The sequence below is a fragment of the Lissotriton vulgaris genome, chromosome 4_1 (assembly GCF_964263255.1).
Source record: "Lissotriton vulgaris chromosome 4_1, aLisVul1.2, whole genome shotgun sequence".
NCBI classification, from domain to species: domain Eukaryota; kingdom Metazoa; phylum Chordata; class Amphibia; order Caudata; family Salamandridae; genus Lissotriton; species Lissotriton vulgaris.
In genome coordinates this window covers 1395841692-1395866144 of record NC_141691.1, presented here as the reverse complement: position 1 = coordinate 1395866144, position 24453 = coordinate 1395841692, and the positions used below count along the sequence as shown (strand labels likewise).

Sequence of the window (24453 nt, the reverse complement as noted above, 5' to 3'; positions counted from 1 at the left end):
CGCTTGAAGCTTGAAGGGTCTCAAGGCGCTTTAGCGCCTTGAGACCCTTCGGGTGAGTAGTGCGCTATACAAATGCTTTGATTGATTGATTGATTGATTGATTGATTGAAGTGTGCCAGCGCTATCGGTATTATAGAAGGGGACGTACAAGCTTCTGCGCCCCTTCTATAATAGCAAGGGGCTCCGGGGGTGCACAAAGCGGGCGCAAACACCTGTTGCGCCTTCTAGGCACCATCTATAATACGGCCCCAGGTCTGTTCCACCCTACTTTTAAATTGTTGTGCTCTCAGTATTTACTGGATTTCAAGCTCCTACTGTTTGAATGCATGGGTGTGAAATAAGGGACACCCCTTCCGCTCCCCATTTATGAGTTGTGTTTGCTTTCTGTAATTGTGTGCCTTGTCCTTCCTCTAATCTCGACAGCATATCTAAAGCCATTAAATCGCTTGGCATAGTCAGTAGGCATGACCTTGGCAAGCCTGCAAGTGTTTTTATCTGTTTATTTTTTGCAAGCATAGGCATTAGGTGTTAAATAGTTTAAAAGGCATAAAAAGTACAAAACAATTTCTGATTTGTAAAAGGGTTGTGCATGTGTTTACCAAAATAAGCAAAGAAAAAGAACCACCGCAAACCTACATGAAAAACCTGAAATGAAAGCAAACATTTTCTCACCAGCCCTGACACTGAAGTGTACTGCTTTTTAGGCGTGTGCACTAGCAAAATACCATCACTCACAGAGAAGAGAGCCAGAAGGTGAAGTGGCTTTACCCATTGACCCATGCTGTTTGCTGTGGTGGAAGGTAAGGCCATCATGTGCCTCCGGCCTGCTTGCATTAGAAGATTCCTACTTGCGGCCTGTGACCTTTTCACTAAGTCAGTAATTCATCCTCTTGCAGACCCTTCTAAGTTTAGGCTTGTGGAGACAACCTGTGAAGGCTCTATGTTGGATTCTGATTTCATCACATATCCATTGCTTGGGCTCATGTTCTCCCAGAACTGTCAGCATCCTGTACCAGACTCCTTAATGTCCATATTAGAACTTAGTGCTTGTATGGTTCCAAAAACACCAGTAACTATAAACCTTACCTCTGACCCACCAATGTTTTTTTTTCTGGGAAACAAACGTTCAGCAATGTCATGTTGTTCATTCTTCTTCATTGCTTCTCTGGGGCTGTTTTCATACTTCTCTGGGGTCTTAGCAAATCATTGGGTGCCATTTTTGTAAGAAAGCAGGCACATTAATGTAATCCTCTTTCCTTTCTTAAATGACAGTGGTAATCTGAATTAATACACCACTTAATAAACCACCATTGCACTAGAGAACTGGGTGTTTTCTAAATGTGTTAGTTTGAATGGCCCTTCCATTTACCTCATATTTATAAACTACTTTCAGTGGCGTGCGGGGTTAGGATGATGCCTTCTTATTGGTTGTCAAGCCAACTTCATCCTTTCTTGTGCACATTAGAATTCAACTGCTGGATGGTTGGACCATTAGCTTCATCTTCATATACTCCCTCTTGTAATTCTCTTGTTGTTTACTTGAACTGAACCATTTTCTGTTGGATGCACCTCTCTGCGGGCCAGCTCTTTCAAGCTTCCATAATTATCTCTCTATGCTCAAGTTATCTTTCTTCAGTGCTACTTTGTTGCGGCAACACCATTGCCATCCAGAAGTCACACTGACAGATAGCCACTAGACCCAAAAGACAGAAAATTGGGGTTTTTCTAAAAAAAAAAGCTTCTATCTGTGCACATATTGTGACTGCAACTTATGCGACTAGACCTTATGAAACTCATAGTATCTTGTGAAAGATTTAGAAAGGCTTTACATGGATGGTTGGGGGGATGGGCTGAGGACTTTACTGCAGTTGTGTGTGTTACTCAGATGCAGGGAAAATTCCTGCTTGGTGTGCACTTTAACCATCCAAAGGCTTCTGCTTTGCTCCAGGAAGGGCAGTCCTTTAAAGACCCAGTTCCTTGTGAGGAACTGGAAGGAGAAGGGGTTCATGTGTCATCTGTCTTTAAGTGTCCCTTCTAGGGTCAGCAGCTTTTTGGTTCTACCCTGGGGAAATCATGACCAAAGTATTCATGGACATCAGTCATAACCTGCTTGTAGAAAGGGACAACACATCAGACCCTCACATTTTTCTGGTCCAACAGATCCTCACATTTTCCTTGATCAGCTTACAAGGGACATTTTCAAGAAAAACATCAGTCCAGTTGGAGTCCCACCAAGGGTACGAACACTTCTACACCGAAGGCAACATGTTTGAAACTATTCTTTTTAGGAGGAGCTGGCGTATATCCACTTGGGTGGTTGGATGGCTCATTTCTCCACAGCATGGTGGCCATTCTTAGCATCTGATCTTTGAGGGTAGTCTGGCATAGCTACAAGATAAAGCTCTCCTCTATTTTACACCACAAATGAGCTTTCCTCTTGTTTACAACACTAATGGTCAAATCAGACTCCATTCTCATGGAAAGAGTGGAAACCGAAAGTTATGGGAACATAGATCAGTGGCCTGAATTACAAGAATGGTGTCTCTGTAGACCCTTGAAATAACCCTCATGTTTCTATTTCCATGCAAGTAAATGACCTCTGCATCTCTAGTACCCAAACCTACACATTCATATTTGATGTTACAACTTTGAGAACCTACAGATTTCAGTGCTGGATCAAGAAAACCAGTTCAGTGTGCCTCTGTCTGGCTTCAAATGCAAAAACCACAGTTGATGGACAGAATGCAGAACAATGTCATACATTCACCCCAGTACAGAGATCTGGGCCTAAATCCATCGTTTTTTTGCACTCCACACCACCCCAGTTCAGACATGGCCATATGCAAATCAGTCTGACCCTGTGCCTCATGGGAACAGTCCAGCCCGAACTGCCAAGCCATGCCTTCCCTGGACCGGAAACAAGCTTCCGAGGACCGGTTTCTGGCATTCCAGCCGTCTTCAGCCCGGCTTGCTTGAATCCAGTGGTGTGGAGAGCATGGGATTCACGTCTGATGATACCCATCCCACTCGGGGTGACAAATGCAAAAACCACAGTTGATGGACAGAATGCAGAACAATGTCATACATTCACCCCAGTACAGAGATCTGGGGTGAATGTATGACATTGTTCTGGACTGTTCCCATGAGGCACAGGGTCAGACTGATTTGCATATGGCCATGTCTGAACTGGGGTGGTGTGGAGTGCAAAAAAACGATGGATTTAGGCCCAGATCTCTGTACTGGGGTGAATGTATCGCATTGTTCTGCATTCTATCCATCAACTGTGGTTTTTGCATCTGTCTGGCTTCAAAGCATCACCGAAAACATTATGGTTCAATAAAGTTATATTCAATTTTGCCAAATACTGACAGAGAGCTTATGAAGGCTTCAGTCCCATTCCTTCTCATCCAGATGGTCAGAACACTCACAGCTTAAGACCCATATGTAGTCTGTGCCCTTTTGGGTCTGTTTATAAATCCTCGATATGTGGTGTTTGTTATCAGTTACCCTCTGTAGCAGTTGTTTGAATAAAGTGAGGGGCCCGTGCCTCCTGCTTCTATATCGGCCGAAGGACACAATGTTGCACTTGCATGTACCTATAGCACTCTGACTCTTCCAGTCCATATAGCTTTTTATGTGCTCCAACATTTTAATACTCCCTTCATCAGATACATTTCCCAGCTTTGTCCATGTGCCAAGACGCAAAGCGATGAAGGCTTCCCTGTTTCACCCTAAATTGAAGTCTTGGTTACCCAGTATCTATGGAAATGGTGTTGGCAATGAACCCATCTCACAGCTCACGTGATCCTGCACTTTAATGGTCACTCTCAAAATGGCCGGAGTATCATATTAATGGGTTTATCTTTTGGACTGAGCAACAGGCATGCCAAGAGTTACCCTCCCACAGGATGTGGTCCAAGAAACACCAGTGCTTCTCAGTCTCCACTTTAGACCACTCCAGAAGATATTGGAGCGAAATGCTTCATAATAGACTGGGTATACCCAACCCTCCTTCGTTTGCAGTTGATATCTCTTACCCCTAGGAAGTTTGCACATATTTGCTGTAACTATATCAATAGCTGTGACGTCATTGTCATGAGAAGGAGGAACAGTATTCCTGGAAATAGTTCAGTTCAGTTCAAAGTGCTTTATTCGATAAAAACATATCCTAAAAGCATAAATACAACTCACTATTCCATAAGCTTAAAACAATTTGATAAAACATGCTTAGCGACCGTTGCAGAATTCCAAACAATTATAAAATACACATAGTCCATCCTGCAAACTTTACATATAATCAATTACATGAGACACAAGGATTCAATTCATTATCACAATATTTTAAAAGCTAAATTAAATAATAACCTTAAGCCTTTGAGATCTGATGGACCAAGCCCAACTTAAAAACTTAGTGATACCGCATGCATAAAGTGTACGGGTGTCAGATTTAAAAATACGAAGTGCCACAGAGTGGAAATAGTATCTTCTTTACACTGGCTATATGCCCCAGCAATGATAAGGCCATGTTCCGCCCATGCGGAGTTTCCCTACGAAGTTTAAAAATCAGCTGATAGAATGTAGCGCCATCTGTCCCTGCTATTGTTGTGTCAAATTACACTTCCAAATATTTAGTTGTGGTAGAGTTTTGTATGATTGGAGAATGTGTCCGCAGCCATTCCGTTATCTCTTTCGGGATATTGATACTTAAGGTTTAGGAATAATGAAGGTTTATATTAAACCCAGTGACTTCACTAAAAGTTTAGATTTCTCCCAGGTGCTCTGATAAGGAGTCCCTGGGGTTATCATACAGACCAAAATATAATCGGTGGACAATGAAAGCTTAAATTAGTTGAACCCCAATTTTACCCACCCACCCCATTTTTTTCAGCATTATGTCTTTCATGGATCTAGGGTTTCTATATACAGAGCCTGATTCCGCCTCCACCACGTGAGAGTCCCTACCAATCACCCTCACACAACCAGACATTTTTGCCTACCCAACCATTGCCATAGAACGAAATGGAGCGCCAAAGCCCTGGCTATGAAGACCTCATGGATAAGGCTCCAGCGGACTTTGTCAAACACCTTTTTAGCATTTAGCATCGTGAATAAGGCTGACTTTTTCTGTTTGTTCATCGTGTTTAGTTGGTGTAAGGCTTATTTGGTGTTGACTTCTACCTGCCTTCATACCCTTCCAACTCTGAAACCTAGTTGGTCCAGATAGTTCAAATGGGGCATCGACTTATTTCAACGAATAGACAAGACCTTCTGGAATCGCTTCGCATTGGTGTTCACCATGGAGATAGGGTGATAAGTACTGCATTCTTCTTTGTCGTTTCCTGATTTGAGCAACATGGGTGTTCTTGCTTCTGTCCTATTTGGTGTCACTGCTTCATTATCTGCAATATTACTGAGCACCCCAGTCAGAATGCCTATCAGGCTAGGTCAGTAATTCTTGTACAATGATTGGAGGAACCCATCCTGACTCGGACTGTCTCCACCTTGAGGGTCTTGGTGGCCAGTATTATTTCCTCTGAAGTGACCAAACGATTTTATTGATATTCCCGAGGGTCTCAAGGCGACTTCTTTTAAGATGATCCACTACTGTGGGAAGGATCTTTTGAGTCTCTCAAATAAAGATCCTGTTGGAATTGGTGGACTGCTTCAAGTTCTTCATGTTCCTGGGCTAGTGGCTTATCTCCTGGTTGTCTTTGGGATCCTATAAATGCTTGGACTTGTTTGTGTTTCCGTCTAGTCCAACATCCTTCCTGCTCTATTGACCCTTTTATTCTAATGTTGTTTGATCCTTGCAAGAGTGTTTTCTCCCCTATTAACGTCCTTCAGTCGTAATTGGCTGTGTATTGCCAGGACTTGTCATCATGCCATTGCATTCATTTCACCTTGTAGCAAATGTCTTGTTATTTCTTTTCCCTCTCAAGAGCCTGCTACCGTCCTCCATCACTAGCCTTAGTCTTACCTCTTCCGCTATGCAAGTCCCTCTCAATACCGCCTTCAGTGAGTTGCATATAACCTTCATCCCACATTCCCCTGTATCATTAAATTGAAGGTATCCTTTGATTTGTGTCAAAATCTCTTTTTTGGCTACCTGGTCTTTGAACAGGATGTTAACCAAGTGCCAAACAGCGTTCCCAGCATGTCCCCCTTTACCCAACCTCAGAGAGCATTGAACCGGAGTGTGATCTGAGAGAGCAGTCACCCTCTGGTCAGCCAATGTAATAGCTGAGCCAGAAGACTGGTCTACTAGAATCATGTCAGTTCTCGAGTAGGTACTGTGTGCTGCAGTATGATGTGAAATATCCTTAGAAGGGGTGTATAAACTGTGCCATGTATCTGCCAAGCATAGTCTGGCTAGATAATTCTTCCCTTCTCAAGAAAGAGCTGCTGTCGCCCAGTAGCTATGTCCTGATCTGTCTGTCTGTCTGCCCACCGAAGATCAGTTCCCACTGTGTCTAAGAAGAGGGTGCTTGTTCCTAGTGATTATAATTTTTGGCTTGTGTATCTCAGGAACCTTCTTGACCCTGGTTGGATACTTATTTATACGCTAGTGGGATTGGTTACCCTCCCAAGTGACCATTTAGAAGAAGATCCCTGCCCTTTTTCTCCACCGTGATAATCACCAGGGTAAGGCCTGCGGCGAGGATTAGAGTTCCCACCTTCATCTTTGTGTTTGCTACATCACAAAACTGTTGAGAAAATGAGAGAGAAGTGAATCTCCAGTTGACCTTTTGTCAGAAAGTGACTTCTTGTTTAGGTATTTACAGTTCTAAGAAACACTACTCTTTTGACAGGGATATTGAGGCTTCTCACGTTAAAGGATACCATGATAAGGGTCCTTACATCCATCATTTTAACACTCAGTTATATGACCTTAGTTTGGGGTTCATTTCCCATCACCACCCTAGGGTTTCGTTTGGCTTCTGTCTTCTTCCTGCTTCTGAGTGGCTGTCTTGGTCCTAAGCCCTGCTCATTGTTGTGGCCTGTATTGACCTCCCTAGTGAATACTCACCCTCTTATGCCCCTCTAAGAACATATCTATAAACTGGCTAAGTCCTATAGCACTACGACAGTTCCCTGTCTCTGGAAGTATCACCATGATGAGCTCATGAAGGAAGGCCTTGCTTCTAAACCTAAACTTGCCACTCTTGGAAATATCTAGTTTCAGTATTAGAGAAGACCACCTGAAACATCTGCCCAACCATCCCTTCCCTCCCGTCATCTCCCCGGTCTCTATCCCATTGTTACCAGGCTCCAAATTACCAAAATTGGCTCCATCTCCATACCAGATGTCAGTGTCTCTGATGTCTAACCACTGTCATTCTCTGAAGGCCTGAATGCTGGCGCAACATCTTTTGGGGATGGTTGTTTATACTGGTCCATAATTGGGTTCTGCTGTCTTTCAATGGTGCTAGCTTTTGGTTTCAGCCTTTTCCTTTTACTGATGACCATCCTCCTCTTATTCTTGGAGTAGGGTGAGCAGGTTGAACGAGCGCCTTTTGACTTCATGCCCTCACTGTCTTGTGTTTCTTCTGGGATCTTGAGGCTGATCCATGTTTCCCTCGGAGACTTCCCTTGGATGTTTTGGCTTTGCCATTTGAAAATTAAACAGAAGAGGTGACCCATCTATAGTCTATGTTTTGGGGTCTGAGCAATTAAACTACTGGGGGAAAAAAATCCTCTCTTCTTGAGCATAATGGCTAAAAAGTTCTAGTAGAACAGGATGGCGTGTCCCTTAAAGGTGAAACTCTTTCAGTTTCTTGCTGCCTCCATAATCTGCTCTTTCTGATGGAAGAAATTACCTAGTGAGGAGTTTGGGTGGCAGATTGGTCCAGGGCCCGGCAAGGTCAGTGGAGATGTGTGGTGCATTCTATCCAGCAATGAATGCTTAGCATCTGGAATTCCCAACAATAATTTAAACAGTCTTTATATGAGCGGCATTATGTTGCTGCACTCCAGCCTCCATGAGGCCCAGTATATCCTCACATTGTTCCTTCTGAAACAGTTTTCCAAATCTTCTAGATGGCTTTGGAGATCAATATTCTGGTCTCTTAGGGCTATCCATTCCTGTTTCAAGGATTCTTGTTCCTGTTCCATTCTAAAGAATATACTCTCTCCCTCAGGTCATATAAGTCTGTCATAACCTTCCTGAGTTCATGTTTTAGGTCAATCTGGAGCATGGCGAGGGCTTCCCTCAAAACATGAAAGAGGTCTACCATGAATTGTTTTCCATGGGGGTAACTATATTTACATTGTTTTTTACACTGGTTGTTTGGCATGATGGTCAGCTTGTTTGTTATCCCTTTGCGATGCCACTTTCTGGGCCACCGGTGTCTGTGAAAGCTCTTGTTTTTTTCTTGACTCTATTTGTGCCCATTGTAGCAAAGTGGGTTTTTTCACAGCTGAGAGCAATTCCATTTTGCGGAGCATCAGACTTCCTCAGTGCCCTCCAGGTCAGGACCCAACTGATTGTTGCTTTCCCCTCTATTGGAACCCATTAGCCACCCAGGAGCCCCTATTTGGTACATGCGCCAATTGAGCTCCTATGTCAGCAGAGGGGAAGGGGAGAGCAGAAACATTTGCGATCACCTATCCCACGAGCCTGTTTACCACTCAGTGTGCCCCTCGTTGAAGTGCTGCAGGCTATAGCCCACTCCCTTTGCTTACACCTTTGACTTGGGACCCATGGGTGGGTGAAATAATTCTCCCCATCTGTTTGGGTCACAATGGACCTCGCTGTCTCTCTCTCTCTCTGCCTTTGGGTGCTCTCTGAGATGCAGATCGGATCCTCCTGGGACCACACAGCCGAACCTCCAGGTCCTGTCAGTTACACCCTTTTCCCCACCATATAGTCACTGTCCGGGGCAGGCACTGCCTAGAGCCATCACTTAGTTCACTTGGAAAAGCATCCGTTCCTCTGTCATATCAGAAGGTGAGGGGCTGGTGACACCGGCTCTCCTCACGTGCCAAGTCTCTCATGAGGGCTCTCATCTTGGACACTACCCTTGCATTACGCTCACCTCAGCTTAATGAGTCACCACACAGAGTTACAGGGACCTTGGAGAAAAGGCAGTTTCAGATCTCCTCCAGAAGCACAGAAGGAACAACAATTTTAATCTTGAGGCTATAATGCTAGCTATGAATGTATGATACTCTGCAGGCCAGGTTTAGGGTAGGAATGTGTGTCTCAATTCTGTGCCATCTTGGCCATGCTTTCATCACTGAGGATTTAAAAGAAAATTCTTAATCCCTTGGTGGATATTATAAAGAATTAGAGGATAGGACAACCTTATCTGGATGACAGGCTAGTTCATGTCTCTTATCAGGGCTGAAGCAGCATAGAAATTACCAAAAGCCCTTACCTTACTGAAGGAACACCTCTTCTTGACGAATGGAGAAATCCCACCACTGCAGATTATAGAATTTTTCTGTCCACTGGTGCCTGATTCAGGACAGAACAGTGCAGAGTCTGTTTATCTGAGGAGCCATAATTTCTCAGAACAGTCACTTGTACATCTGTGGCTCAGTCGGCATCGGGGTTTGTTAACATCATCTCTTCTTAAGGTTTCATGTTGTCACATTCTCTTGAAGTTCCTATTCCGCTGCATTCTGCAATTCTGGTGGTCTTTCAGTTTGGGTCTGTTGAGTCTTATCCTTGTTTTCCCTGGAATATGAAAAGGCCTGGGTTGGCAGTCCGCTTCAGATGTTCCAGCCAGAAGGTGTTCTCCTACTTTAGCTACCCGTCTGGTCATAACAAATGATGCCAGTAATCAGGGTTTGGATACAACCTACAGATCACTTACAGGCCATGCCTAGTGTCAAACTGCAGGGCCTGGCAGGAGTCTAGTGGGCGAGAGATGGATTTCTGTACCTCCTTGGGGGATCAGGAGTGACCATTTGAAAGGCCAACACGACCACAAACACTTATGTCAATTTGAACAGATCACGATCCAGGCAGCAGTTCGAGAGGATAACAAAACTGAGTTCTTTGCGGGAAAAAAAGTGTCATTTTTCTTTTGGCAATGCTTGGTCAAGCATAAAACAGGACAGCCCTCTTGTGCACTTTTCTGTCGTTTTAGGACTTTCTTTGCCCACCCACCTCGCAGATGGTTTGGGCTTGCTTTGCTGGATCTCTTTGCCTTCTGGCAAAATGCATTCCTTACTTGGCTCTGTTCCTGGACTGCCCTGGCAGGTCTCATGCTGTCTTCCAGGGGAGACCAGGTCTTCTGATTACACTTTGTCATGTCCCATTGATACCAAAACCCCTGATGCAGCTAAACATATTGCTAATGAAGGTCACATTTACAGCACATATTTAGTGCAAATGTCATGGCCCTCTTTCCCTTTCAATCACCTTTCTGTAGCAGAATAATCGGTTATTTCCTTAATACCAAACCTATTGAAGTCAGCGGATCTTCAGAGCCCCCTCTCCTCAACAGGACAATGAAGTTTCACCTCTGCAATTCCCTTTTGTTTAATTTTAGCCTAGAAATTGTGGTTTTCTTTTGTTGAAATTACTGATCTCATCTACCAACTGAGTAAAGAGAGCAGTATATTAATCAGCTGGTTCGGAACCTCATTTCTATGAGAGGAGGTGTATAAGTGGGATGTTCAGCTTATGGCCACAGGCACAGTGGGCGTCTATCACGACAAATTGCATGAAAGCCAGTTGGGATGCACAGTCACACATTTTCCTTCATTATGGATTGCATGCAGAATTTGCAATTTCTGTTTTTGATCTCCCTCTTTTGAACTTCAAGAACCTATTTTTGCTTTGATTTATTTCACATATTTTTGCGCCGTTCCGTGTCACGTTTCAGTTAAGAAATTTCTGGTCCGAGGTCCTTTTTTGAGCGAAGAAAATGCATGAGGAAGTGGCTGACTGTGGTAATAGTTTGGCTACTTACTGGTGATCGCCATCACTCCTGGGGCCGCCTCCCTTGCCCCTTACCTTACACCATACCTTATAACTGAGGGAAGAGGATGTCCAACAGGAATGAATAGCTAGGTACCTCATAGTAGGAAAAGGCAAACTTGAATACATTTAAGATAGCCAAGAGGTGCTTGCTGGAGCGGTAAATACCATAATTCAGTAAGAAACAGGAAGAGAAGATAGACTCAAAATTAATGAAGATTACTAACCAGTAATCAGATAAAACCTCTCATTTGTGGGGCACTGGAGCTGTACTATCAAGTTTCCCAGGTCCATGCTTCCGTGGCTGCTCCAGTCCAAGTCTTTTCTTGCGTTATGGGCCATAAAGTCCTGAATGTGTAATGGAATCAATAGGACTACAGTTGGAGAAAGCAAAGAACAAAACCAGGACTGGACGAGCCACTAGCCTTGAGAACTGGTGCACTTGAGAGCTGTGAAGACTTTACTTTTGGTAGAATTGAAATAACTAATGTCTGTAGCCTTTAAATAATGCATGAAGCGATGGAGTCGAAATAGAAGGCAGATGTTATTGAGTCATTTTTCAAAAGTCTTGTTTTTTTATTGCTGTTTCTTACAGTGTTTGAACTCTAAATCCTAACATGCGTTTGTGTTTTGTTTTATCTCAATAGCAAGTATCTCCCGCCAGAGTATGGAGGTAAGAGGCTGCCAATTGTTAGAGCACTTCATTTTTTAATTTATAGCTCAAATTGGTCATTTCATACAAAATAATGCTATCTTTTCTGTGGTGAAAGGTTTACGCAGTCTAATGGTGCGAGGTTGCTGTATGACTTACTTAGTGCTGGCTACCCTTGCCTTCGCCCTGATTTTCTTTATGTGCAGCTTGCAAGATGGTGTAATATGAAACTTGTGGTGTGACCCTGGCCCTGTGCCTGGGGAAACTTTCTGGCTTAAATATGTCTTCTTGGCGTTTGCGATGGAAAGCATATAGCTTCAAAAAAGCAGATTGCTCTGAAAGGCATTTTACTGTTTGTTGGTGGTATATACAGTGCAAGAAATGATGTTAATCTGCAATTGTGGTTCCAGGAATGTGATACTCTGCATAGGAAATGGAGCAGGAGATGGCGCAATATTAAAGTTAAAGCAGTTCGAGGCCTGGCTTGGAGTCTCTTGCTTGTGAATCAGACGCATTGTAGAATCAGACTACAGTTACAAGGTCTGCCATTTCAATCCTTGGCCAGTAACTTTGGATTTTGTGCCCAATTTTGCATAAAAGTCCATGAACTGTGTTGTAAAAGAAAAGTCTATGCTCCCATAAGGTGATAAGACCACATTCAGCCTCAGATCACCTCCTCTGACTGATGGTGCTAGAATGCAAGAAAAGCCCTAAAATGTGTGGTGTTTTTTTAATTAGGAGAGATGGATCACCTCAAATGCAAAATTATACTTTGCACAGGGCGCCAAAAGTCCTTGCACTATTTCTTCTTTAAAATCTGCCTACCTCTCTTGCATGAGTCCTCTCAAGGCTTTGTCAAAATGCCGAGGTCTCATTATTTTCTATTATTGGCCTATTAATTTGAATGAATTTCTGCTTGTATTTTACATTTCTGTTTTTACAAAATGGACTTGAGCTTTTTATGTGTTTTTATCCGGAAATGTACATTTTTAATCCCATGTATTATTAATGGTGTTATGTAATTGCATGTTGTAGGCTGTTAAGCGAGATGTCTTTTTTTCTTGTGCTTTTGTGGATTTATGTGTAAATCCGAATAAAGTTTATGACTGACTGACTGAGTCCTCTCAAACTAGTCGCACAAGTTAAGATGACGTCTTTATCAAACTTGTGGCTATTTTTGGGAATACTGCAATAACTTTTCCGCTCAGTATTTTACCCCCACCTTGAGAGTTTGGGGGAACAACAAACACGTTTGCTCATGTGGTCAGATGTAGGAGAGATGGATCACCTCAAAGGCAAAATGATGCATTGCCCAGGGCGCCAAAAATACTCGCACTATTTCTTCTTTAAAATCCACCCACCTCTCTTGCATGAGTCCTCTCAAAATAGTCACACAAGTTAAGATGACGTCATCAAATTTGTGGCTATTTTTGGAATACTGCTATAACATTTCCGCTTAGTATTACCCCAGCTTTAGAGTTTGGGAGAACAACAAACAAGTTTGCGTATATGTTCAAATGTATGACTGCCCTAGCCTCTCTCTGGCAGGATCCATACACCAAATTACCGTGAAGAAATGAGATGTAAATATGTGGTAGTTCCAAACTCCGCTGCAATACAGAACCCCCCATTTTTCACTGTACCAAAGCAGCCTAAATGATGCCCAATGTGCAGCTTTGGTGTGACATCAGGTATAGCATTTACCAATGCCAGTTGTGGAATATGTTCTTTTTCACCTGAGCATGACTCTGTCTGTATGAACTTTTATTTGCATTGCTGCTCTTCTTTCATTGGTCGGTTAAATACAGTTGGCCCTTCGACAGTCCTAGCGTTCAGCAGGTGGTCTTTGGATGCGATGGCAGTTCAGCTGGTGACTGCTCATCTTTCCTGTTGGCATTTTTGGCACCAGCCCATGCCAAGCTTTGGTTGTTACCTCCATGTAAGTTGGATTTTTCTGCCATTTTGTAAACATCAGAAAGCTATGTTTCTTGGCAGCCTCCAAGAGCACAAATGATGTTCTGTGTTGAAGTGGTGCACCTGACGGCACCCTCAGCCAAGAAGTGACATTTTGTGACCATCTATCCACAACAACGGGGAGAAGGAGGATTAATGGTTTCCTGCAAGTCCTCCAGAAGATATCGGAATACACAGAGGAATATTGTGAACCTAAAGACTTGCCTGAAGGTCACTCAGCTTTCCAGAGGTAAAATCCTCTCTTAGGACATGGAACCCTCAATCACCATTGATGGATTGTTTCATCACTGGAATCACTCTTTGCTTAGAATAGGCATATCACCAGTCAGAATGCCCTCACAAGGGAACACTTATCATGAACTCGTATATTTATGCGCCCATCAGAGAAAGAAGAGTTTTCCAAGAGTGGGATCCATTCTGTTATTAAAATTAACTGAAGGCTAACCTAATTCACCTTTATCTCAGTGTGTTATGTGATGCCTATCGAAAGAGACCTCAACTCCGAAGTTGACATGGTCCAACTCTGGCTCCCCACAGGTCTCCTCACTACAGCTGCGCCTGAAAATGTGTAGCGATGAATCCGCTTTCCACAGGCTGTTGTTTTTCTCGCACACAGCAACAAAGCAGCTAATTTTCCTCAAGTCCTTAGGTGTAAGCTTACTCCCAGCTTAAAAATGGAAACAACTCAAGCACAGCACTGTCCATCCTGAGCAGTAAGAACATCTGGTTCCTATGCCCAGGACTTGCGTCAGAATAATTGGGAAATTTATACAGTTGAATATATTTTGACTAAATGGAATACTGCATGGAGTCAGGGGTATTCTGTGGTATTTGTAGTTCCTGTAAAGAATGCATCATTTGATAACATTGTGACCACAATATAACTCTAAAAGTATAACTCTATAATGGGGCCTCAAATGTGACTGTCAAAGAGAGAGTTACATGTCCTCTTGAGTCTACAATTTCTCAGCGGTCATACCTGAAACGAGAGCTCAACAGTTTAGGAAATAACTACAGAGAAATGCATTGTTTGCCAGAGTAGTGAAGGAAAGGGTCAGGTTCCCCTTATGTTCAGGAAAAAGCTTTCAAGAGGACTTTATGAGTCAATAAGTCCTTCTACAAACATCAACACTTCTCAGTGTGATTCTGCTGAACACTTCTCAGTGTGAGTCTACTGTAACCAATGGTATAGCAGGCAGGGATTTCTTAATGTTTTCTAGATTGTTTTACAATAGTAGTGCTTAGCTCAGCCTCCACAAGATATTGTTGGCCCATCTACTATGCTCCACTGTGCTAACTGGCTCAAGTTATCACATTTCACCAGCCTTTAAATTCCTTAGTTGACAAGAGCCCCAAAAGGAACTCCAGTCCTATGTCTTTACTTGGTTAACAGAACATTCTGTCAGACCAGGCTACTGTTCTTGATCAAGACATGTCATTACTCCTCCTCTTCAACCCACCCAGATCAGCAAAATCTTTTATCTGATTGACTTAATTTGCTTGGTTTGAGTATGCTGCTGGAAATTTTATTCCCAGTCACAGGGCACAAGTTTTAAAAAAAGAAGTGGGGGGACACGACAGGAAGTGACGTCACGAAAGGTGGCTTGCACCATCAGACTCTTTGCCTCCCCTTGCTCACCCCTTAGATGCGATTGCATTAGAGAAGCCAGTGCGTGAGCAGCGTTCTGAATGAGCTACGATCTTACCCCAGAGAGGTCAAAGAGTGTATGTGTGTCACTATTTGCTCAAGTTATCGAGCTCCCGGTAAAATAAGTGGGGGCACGCCGTCCACTCGCATGGTACCCCGACTCGAGCCCTGGCCAGTCACATCCAAAACCTTAGAATCTTGCTGTGCTCTGAGCCTTCCCTCTCGCTCATCTATAAGCTTTGAAGATATCTGTGCTCTTCAAAAAGTCATGTCCATGCAACCTGTTATGGTGCGCTGTATGCTAACCCAATAAACAGTTTATGTTGAAGCACTCTTTGTAGTAGAAGTAACAAATAAATGATACAATATTGTATGTGATTGCCGCACATAACAAAATCACAGCAAGATATATGTGTGTTACAGTTTAGACATTAAGAAAACGTCTTCACGAACTTTGAGGTAGAGTATCTTGGTAGTGTACCAATATTGTTATTATTGCTTCAAAGATACAGTAAAGGCGTGAAGATAGGATGAACATGACACTTTACAACACATGCGTTACAACGCGTGTCATTACAACACATGTTTTACATCGTAAAATCTATTGCAACGCATGTTGTTACAGCGAATGTTGTTACAACGCTTAATCCATTACAAAGCAATTACTATTCTTACTCCGCTGGGGCGTTACTTTGGGGGATGCGTTGTAACGGATTATGCAATGCAATAACAAGCGTTATAATGGATTTTGCAGTGTAAAAAATGTGTTGTAACATGTGTGTTGTAAAAAATGATTCCCAGATAAGATATGCTGAATGTTTTTGCCAGTGAAAGTATACTTTAATTGATAACATTGTATTTGATTTATTTGATAATTTGTTTGTGAGTGTCAAATGTGATATTACGTAAGTCTGCTGGGCTAATCCTGTATGTCTTGTAAATAGAAATGTACATTTATTAATCTCCATACTGAATGAAGTTAGCAGCTAGAGACAGGTCAAATTGCCTCTAATTACGGACATTTTAGAAACTTTTGGATTGCAGATCAAATTCAGATTCAATGATGGATAATTGTAATTTTTTTAAAAAATATTTGGGGAAGCTGAACTTAGTTAGATATCTCTTTGGTGGTTGAATATATACAACAGGACAGTATTGCATGTATCGGAAATAAAAACGAGAACATCGGACAAGGTTTCTTCAGAGATTTCTGAAATCTTTTCTTTAAATCAGCAAATCAGTATAGTAATCACATGTCAAGGTGGTAATGGGGTTCACACATGACTATGTGTTAAGGTGGTCACACGGGAAAAGCAGCTGGGAAAAAATATGTATTTTTTTAACTGAGGGCTTTTACTCATCGTTTAATCTGCAGTGATGATTTTTTTTTATAATAATAACTTTATTGCATGATTTTAAAAAAACCTTAGCAAAGTACAAAAGATAAAAATATGACACTTATTGAATTCAATAAAAAAGAACCCCGGTTGCTGTTAAAAGCACCCCGCTTCCTACTTGTCAGAGCGCTCTTGTAGGTGCTCTGCCCACAAAACCTGTGATGATGATCCATTGGGAGCATTTGTGAACCTGGTTGAGGTAGCTTTTAAGTCCCAGAATTGACCAGCCTATGACCTAATCCTTTTCTAATAAAAGTTTTATTTTGGTGATTCCAACACCTTTTCGTGTGTATCACTGCCCCGCAAAGAAAGTGAACAGCTATTGCGGAGATCCAGGAGTCTGCATCTCTGGCCGAGGTGTCGATCGACAGATCTCCTCCTCTGGGTTTTTTTACTGCGCAGTCCATGAACCTCACCAGTGCGCAGTTTAGATTGGTATTCCGGAGATCAAAACAGGCCAGTACTGCAGCTCTGCACAACCTGACCTCCTTATTGTTCCAGCCCCTCCGTAGAAGAGTCCTTCTTTCCTTCAAGAGGCTAGGATGAATTGGAACCAAGCAGTTAAGCTCTGATGGCTCTGTTAACATATGGAAGTGATAGCCTTGTGTTGGGTTGTACAGAATTAATAAGCAGCAAGCAACACTTTGAGATGTATTAAACTGACACATTCAAAGTGCCAAGCCTTCATTGTGCATTGTCTTGGTGAAATACTGACAACTGTACATATTTTGTATCTCAGGGTGAATAGCAGCAGGCAACAGTGTTTGCTTTCCTCAGCAGCTTATCTTAGTCTCTTCGTCAGCCATCTTACGTCCATCCAGTGCTGTGTACAGTGCAAGCTTCGGAAGACATGTCGGCTCAAAAGCTTTGGAAATTAACTGTCCGTGACAACATTACATCTCCCCCTTACTTAGCTAGTGACCTACTACAATCAATATATGACAGCGATAAGTCTTTCCGGGAGATGAATGTAGCAGAGAGGACCGGTAGACAGTTGTGTGACAGTGGGGCCAGTGGGATACTGGCAAGGTTGCTGAACTTCGAAAAAGAGGAAGGGTGTGGTACTGGGAAGTTTCTTGGTTAAGGGTTAGAAACAAAGTTTTCACAGTAGTGGTTGTCTTAAAGCAATTATTCATGGTCGGTGTTTTCTTCTTTAGCCCTTCTGAATAAGCAGGAATATGAGGAGTTCCTTCACAAGGTGAGCACTGAACTCTTCATCTCTGTGATCGCACAGCTGATAGTTGAAGGAAGCAGTAATCAAGCCTATTTTAAAGAAACCCACGGCCGATCGGATCAACTTGTAAACTACCGACCCATTTCCCTTTTACCACTCTTTGGGAAAGTTATGGAGGCTCTAATTAATAAACAGCTCATCGCCCACCTGGAGTCCAACAAACTCCTCGACCCATCCCAATCCGGCTTCAGGGCGTTCCACAGCACTGAAACGGCCCTGCTTGAGGTCGTGGACAATATAAGACTGTCTTTGGACTCCAAAAAGTCAGCCATACTGATCTTGCTAGACCTGTCTGCGGCCTTCGACACCATCTCGCATCGCGTTCTGTTAGAGCGTCTTGCTGAGGTTGGTGTCGAAGGCGCCGCACTCCAATGGCTGACAAGCTACCTTGGCAACAGACGGTCCAGGGTCCAATTAGGCTCCCACACTTCCATTTTCTACGAAAATGACAAAGGTGTCCCACAGGGATCCATTTTGAGCCCGACCCTTTTTAACATTTGTGTTTCCCCTTTGGGGAAGATCATCAGAGAACATGGTTTTGGAACAGTATCCTATGCTGACGATACCCAAATCCTCGTCACTATCAACCAAAACCCATATGATATAAAAAGTAGGTTCAAAAACTGTATGATCAGTATACAGGAATGGATGACCAGAAATTACCTCATGATGAACGCTGGAAAGACTGAGGTCATGCTTTTCGGCAAAGCCGACCAAATTTGGTCATCAGACTGGTGGCCAGTCTCCCTCGGTCCCTGCCCAGCCCCCAAGCCCTTTGTCAGGAATCTTGGAGTAACATTAGACGATAAGTTGACCATGTCTGAACATATCAGGAAAACAGTGGGAAATAGCTATGGTCAGATGCGAAGTCTGAGAAAGATCTTTAAATGGATCCCACTCTCAGCACGTATGCCCCTGGTCCAGGGACTTATTGTTAACAGGATGGACTATGGAAATGTCCATTTTTCAGCCATTAACTTAACACTACTGAATCGACTGCAGGTCCTCCAAAACACTGCTGCTAGGCTAGTACTAGATCTACCCCCTCGTACCCCCTCAGCAGCCTGCCTCAGGACTCTGCACTGGCTCCCCATACAAACACACATAAAGCTCAAACTCTGCTGCCTAGTCCATAAGGCTGTAAATGGTCATGGACCTGTCTATCTCGAACATAAGCTCAAGGCCCACGTCCCAAGCAGGACGCTTCTCTCTTCCAGCAAAGCCCTTCTCTCCGTACCCAGAGTTCGAACAGTCAGAAACGGAGATAGAGCTTTCAGTAAAACTGCCCCAGAAGCATAGAACTCCCTCCCCATTCAGTTGAGATTAGAGCCCGATCACATGAAATTTCGAAAACAGCTAAAAACCTGGCTCTTCGAGCCAGTTGAGCCCTCCTACCTCCTGGATCAGTTGGTCATAAGGATCCTTTCTGCCTGCCAGCGCTCTGAGACCTACGGGTGATTTATGCGCGATACAAATGAAATAAAATGGAAATGGAACGTGGATCACTCTTGCAAGAGTATTTTGATGTGGCCATTATCATTTCTCTTGGCATAATTGTGATGGTTTCACCTTCCTCCTCTTGTCCTCAATCTTCTGTCATATGCTATTTTTATGCTAATCACTCTACAGCACGTCATCCAGGTCATGCAGGCTCACAGATGCTACTCAAGCGATTTGAGTATGTATTTTTACATCAAATAGCAATTCGGAAAGGGTTTTGCCAGTAGTGCTGTCCAATAGTCTGTCAGTGTCTGGCACAGAACCTTTGACAGAATTTCCATTTCTATCTGTAATATTTCAAGTATCTTATTGAGAGTGTCTACAAAATGGTTGATCTTTCTGATTTCTTGAGGCGCAAGGGAGTGGTCTTGCCAAGTGTGAAACCTATGCATGCGGCAAAGTCACTGACATTTTGACCCGACTTGATAAGACAAGGTATGTCATGAAAATTCTGTTCAGTGCTGGAATGACAAGCTTGTCTGCAGTGCTGAGTGCAGGCTGTACCCTGGGGATCTAACTATTCATCCACGTCTTCCAGCAAATGATAACCAGAAGGAACTGACTCAGTTAAAAAGTGATGCCTATGTTCTCCCAAATCCTTTCCTGCAGTTGAGAATTTTGAAATTCTGACACAGCATGTTTTTTGTGGCTGTGGTGCCCTAGTAACTCTTATAAGCCACATCACTGATGTTTTTCTCATCTTGGAGAAAAACAGTATATCCCACACAGAAATAAACCTTCGCTATGATCTGTCAGTTCACACTGGAGGCACTTCTGAAAAGAAATGCGTTGGTACTAAGAATAACATAGCAGATGCCATGACTCTCAGGTAAAGGCCAGGAAATTAAGCCTCACAACCCAAATTGGAGAGGCAGGTAATTCAACAAGAGAACTCTTTAAAATTATTCAGACCTTTACTAACCCTGAGGTATGCGAGAGCCCTAACACCTTTACTCAGGCTCTGTGTGACGATATATCCCAATATTTTGAAGACAAAATAGAAGGGATATATAAAAAAATCACTGCTGTCTCAGACTCTCAGGGAAATGAAGCTCCTGAAATATCCTCTAGGTTGACCTCTGAAAGAACTCTCCAGGCTATTCCAGGAATAACTGCTGAGAATCTGACCTTACTGGTTAATCAAATAAAGACTGGTTCCCCTAATGACCTGCTACCTGCTAAATTCTTCTCCCCGCTAATCGACATAGTAGGACCCTCCATCCAGAAACTGCTTAATCTTTCATACGCTGAGGGTATGCTCCCATCAGCCTGGAAGAAAGCGGTAGTGAACCCTATACGCAAAAATTCCACCTTGCCCTGGTCTGAACTCTCCAACCTTCGCCCGATTTCTCTCCTCCCTTACATTAGCAAACTGGCTGAGAAGCACGTAAATACCATCCTTTCCGATTTCATCGAGGCGACAGGGGGCCTGGACCAATCACAATCTGGGTTCAGGCCCAACCACAGCACTGAATCAGCCCTTCTTTCTGTGACGGATCAGATCAAAATGTCACAGGATAGAGGAGGCTCCATGATTCTAGTGCTGTTGGACCTGTCTGCAGCCTTCGATACCGTGGATCATAACATCCTTCTCGGCCGGTTGCAAGGAGTAGGAATCGGAGGCCTAGTACTATCATGGTTGGAGAGTTTCCTTTCCGGGAGAGCACAATCTGTCAGCCTGGGCCCCTTCTGTTCCATCTCCAGGGGGCTCACGAAGGGGGTGCCACAAGGCTCCTGTCTTAGCCCTACATTGTTTAATGTATATGTGGCCCCCCTTGCTGAGATTGTGCGGAAGTATGGGTTCACACCGATCTCCTATGCTGATGACACTCAGCTCCTCTACCCTTTCAGCTCCCTTGACTCTAAAGTCAAAGAGAACTTCGCTGAGGGTATGAGGGCGGTGTCACATTGGATGGCGAAGAACTGCCTCCAATGTAATGTTACAAAAACTGAGGTCATGCTTTTTGGCAAAGCAAGCATTCTTTGGTCCCCTGACTGGTGGCCAATAGATCTTGGCCCAGTACCGTCACCTAAACATCATGTGAAGAATCTTGGGGTAAAACTGGACCAAAAGCTGACCTTGAAGGAGCATACCAATTACATCGCAGGATTATGCTTCCACACTATTGGCCTGCTTAGACGTGTCTTTCCGTATCTTCCTGCTTCTTACAGGAAGACACTTGTGCAGGCATTAGTGACCAGTCGTCTGGACTACTGCAACGGCCTGCTGACGTTAGCAAATGCTGACGCAGTAGGTCGTTTGCAGGTGGTCCAGAACACGGCAGCAAGACTGGTTATGGGGGCACCAGCTAGGACCCCTTCCAAACCCCTGCTCAGGGAGCTGCATTGGCTCCCAATAAGACAGCGCGTCGATTTTAAGATCTGCTGCACGGTCCATAGATGCATCTATGGTACAGGTCCTAAATACCTGTCTCAATCCTTGGTGCCATATCAGCCCAGTAGGTCCCTTCGTTCAAGCAGTCAAGCCTTGCTAAAACCCCCGTCCACAAAGAAGTCCAGACAAGGAGACCGGGCCTTCTCCTCAGTCGGACCTGCCCTATGGAACAGACTGCCCCTCGAAGCCAGAACAACTATTAATCACCTATCCTTTAGGAAAATACTAAAAACTATCCTTTATCAAGAGGCATTCCAGTCCATCTAATTAATGTTCCTTATTCACCGACTGAGTTTCCTACTGCTGGCACAGCGCGGAGATACCCTTACGGGATTGATTCCTGCGCTCTAGAAGAATTTAAATAAATAAATAAATAAATGTAATGGAGAAGTTAAGCTCAAAAGCGATACTTAATAAAACCATCAAAACATCTGTTACTCCATCAGTGTCCCTTAAGCGCAAGTGAAAACTGTCAAACGCCCTGAAGCTGGCTGCGATGCTTGGTTGGATAATGCTCTGGGACTTGTTGTAAAATGGCTGCTGCGTGCCAGCCTGTTTGTTGTGCTGCGTTCGCGGGAGCTGAAATCGACCCACAGACTAAGCCTCTCTGTTTTCCTTGACAGTGCACTCTTCTTGCTGATAGCAGCTGGATGCCTTCCAGTACACGATGCCCAGGTACGTTTGCTTCCAAATGTTGATTCTAATTCTATTTGTAACTACAAAATGGACTGCAGTCCTTGTAACTGCAGAACCTAATTAACAAGTGCGAGTACACCAAATACACTTTATTCCAGCCGCCTTCTTGCAAATTGATAGCACGTGAGATGAGCTCGACTCCCACTGTCATCACAGTTAACGCCATCTGCCACTTGCCGGGTTTGCTCTGCAATTAAGACCCTGGTGTGAAGATATATTTTCAGGTTTTTATTTTTAGAATTGTCCTTATTTTATCTCTTGTTATGGGCAGTCAATGAGGCTGGAATGTACTTTTCTTTCAGATATGTTGATATTACCAGCCCATTCAATGCCACGTGACAAAGTGCCCTAGATGTACTCCTTGAACTGAATTACATTTTAACACATGAGTTGTCCCGTTTTGTTTTTGAAGTTACCCTCTTTGAAGGGAGCCATGCTTTTAATGTTGGAAATTTTCAGGTCATGGAAGAACTCTTTGCCACAATTGCTTTGCTTTGGCTGTTTATTTGGCTGTTTATTTTAGACGCAGTTTTAAAAAATGTACATAGGTTGTAACAAGTGCAATATTCGTTCACTAACATGCTATGGTAACTGCTCTTTGCTTACCGCTCCACTCCCACTTTAGCAAACCTCTAGTGTTTTCTTTTTGCACGTCAACATTTTCTGAAATTAAATGAAATATATATATATATATATATATATATATATATATATATATATATATATATATATATATATATATATATATATATATAATTGCTATCCGCACCAAGCTGAAAAATTACAAAAACATTTTACTTCGAAATAATGTACCACAGCGGTCTTCATTGAATCCTACATTTTATTTTTTGTAATGTAAATGTAAATGTAAATGTATTGCGATTTATATAGAGCACATATCACCCGAAGGCATCAAGGCGCTTGCCTTGGGAACCCGTCCTGGTATTCTCCTGTGAGATAACCCCAGCAGGGAATCCACAAGGTGAAAGCCAGGCATCCCGCCGCAAGGGGCCGTAGTGGAGATTAAGCAAGCTATTGCCCAGAGTCGCAGAGTGTGAACCCGTGAGTCAAGTAGGCACCGGAACGAGAATTATCGAGTCCGTGGAATTTTTGAGCCCAAGACCCGCCGAGGCGGGGAATTGAACCCTGGTCTAGGACCGATCTCCGCTTCCGGGTCTGCCGCCTCTAACCCCTGAGCCACACTTCTCCGTTATGTACAACCACTTGCAGATCTGTTGCAAAGACCTGGTATCTTATGTCATCCATTCACAATTGGTCGTCTCCCATTCTCATGACCACACTAACAATGCTGGCCAGTTTTAAAAAACCACCTGTCGGAAGTGGCCACGTGGATGGGGGATAGCTTCCACAAACTCAACAGAGGCAAAACTGAGGTCATAATAGTCAGAAACAACATACAACGCTGGACAACTAACTGTTGGCCTGACTACCTGGGCCTTCTACCTCAGCAAAAGCCTGTCATTAAAAACATTGGCATTTGACTAGACACCAACTTCTCTTTTCAACCTCAGGGAATAAGGTTGGCCGCTGTTGTTTTGGCCACCTGAGAATGTTAGGGAAAAATTCTAGGGACCCTGGCCCAGAAGTGCTCCAAGAACCGTTGTTCAGGTATCGGTGACATCTCATATTAACCATGGTAATGTCCTTCACCTGCGCGTAACTCAAGTAATTTTGAAGAGACTACAAATAATTCAAAATGCTGTCTCTCGACTACCTCTACATGTGTCTAAACATAACTCCGGATTGTCCCACCTTGTAGACCTGACTTTTCAATCTTTAACCAACACAGTTCCTACGCCACATTGTCAAGTCCGATAACACGACCAGAGCATTAAAATGTGGCAATTAGAATCTGCCATTAAATCCAGAGATTTTGAAAAAGCAATCAAAGGTGGACTTTCCGACCCCAGCGACGCGAGCATCCGTGATGGCCGCGTGAGCACAGAGCTCCCCGGACCCTCGCCACTTTTCGCAATTTATCCTGACAACATCCTGAATTCCTGGAT

At 43.4% G+C, this 24453-nt stretch overlaps 1 protein-coding gene across 2 annotated transcripts in view; it reads left to right on the top strand.

The window, feature by feature from the left end:
* Positions 1 to 24453, top strand: part of SLC35D4 (solute carrier family 35 member D4) — a 663061-nt gene that overhangs the window by 265652 nt on the left and 372956 nt on the right. For both annotated transcript variants that reach the window (XM_086965641.1, XM_086965642.1), the window contains exons 6-7: positions 11578 to 11603; positions 22354 to 22405. In XM_086965641.1, coding sequence (XP_086821767.1) covers positions 11578 to 11603; positions 22354 to 22405 — 78 coding nt within the window. The remainder of the gene's footprint in view (positions 1 to 11577; positions 11604 to 22353; positions 22406 to 24453) is intronic.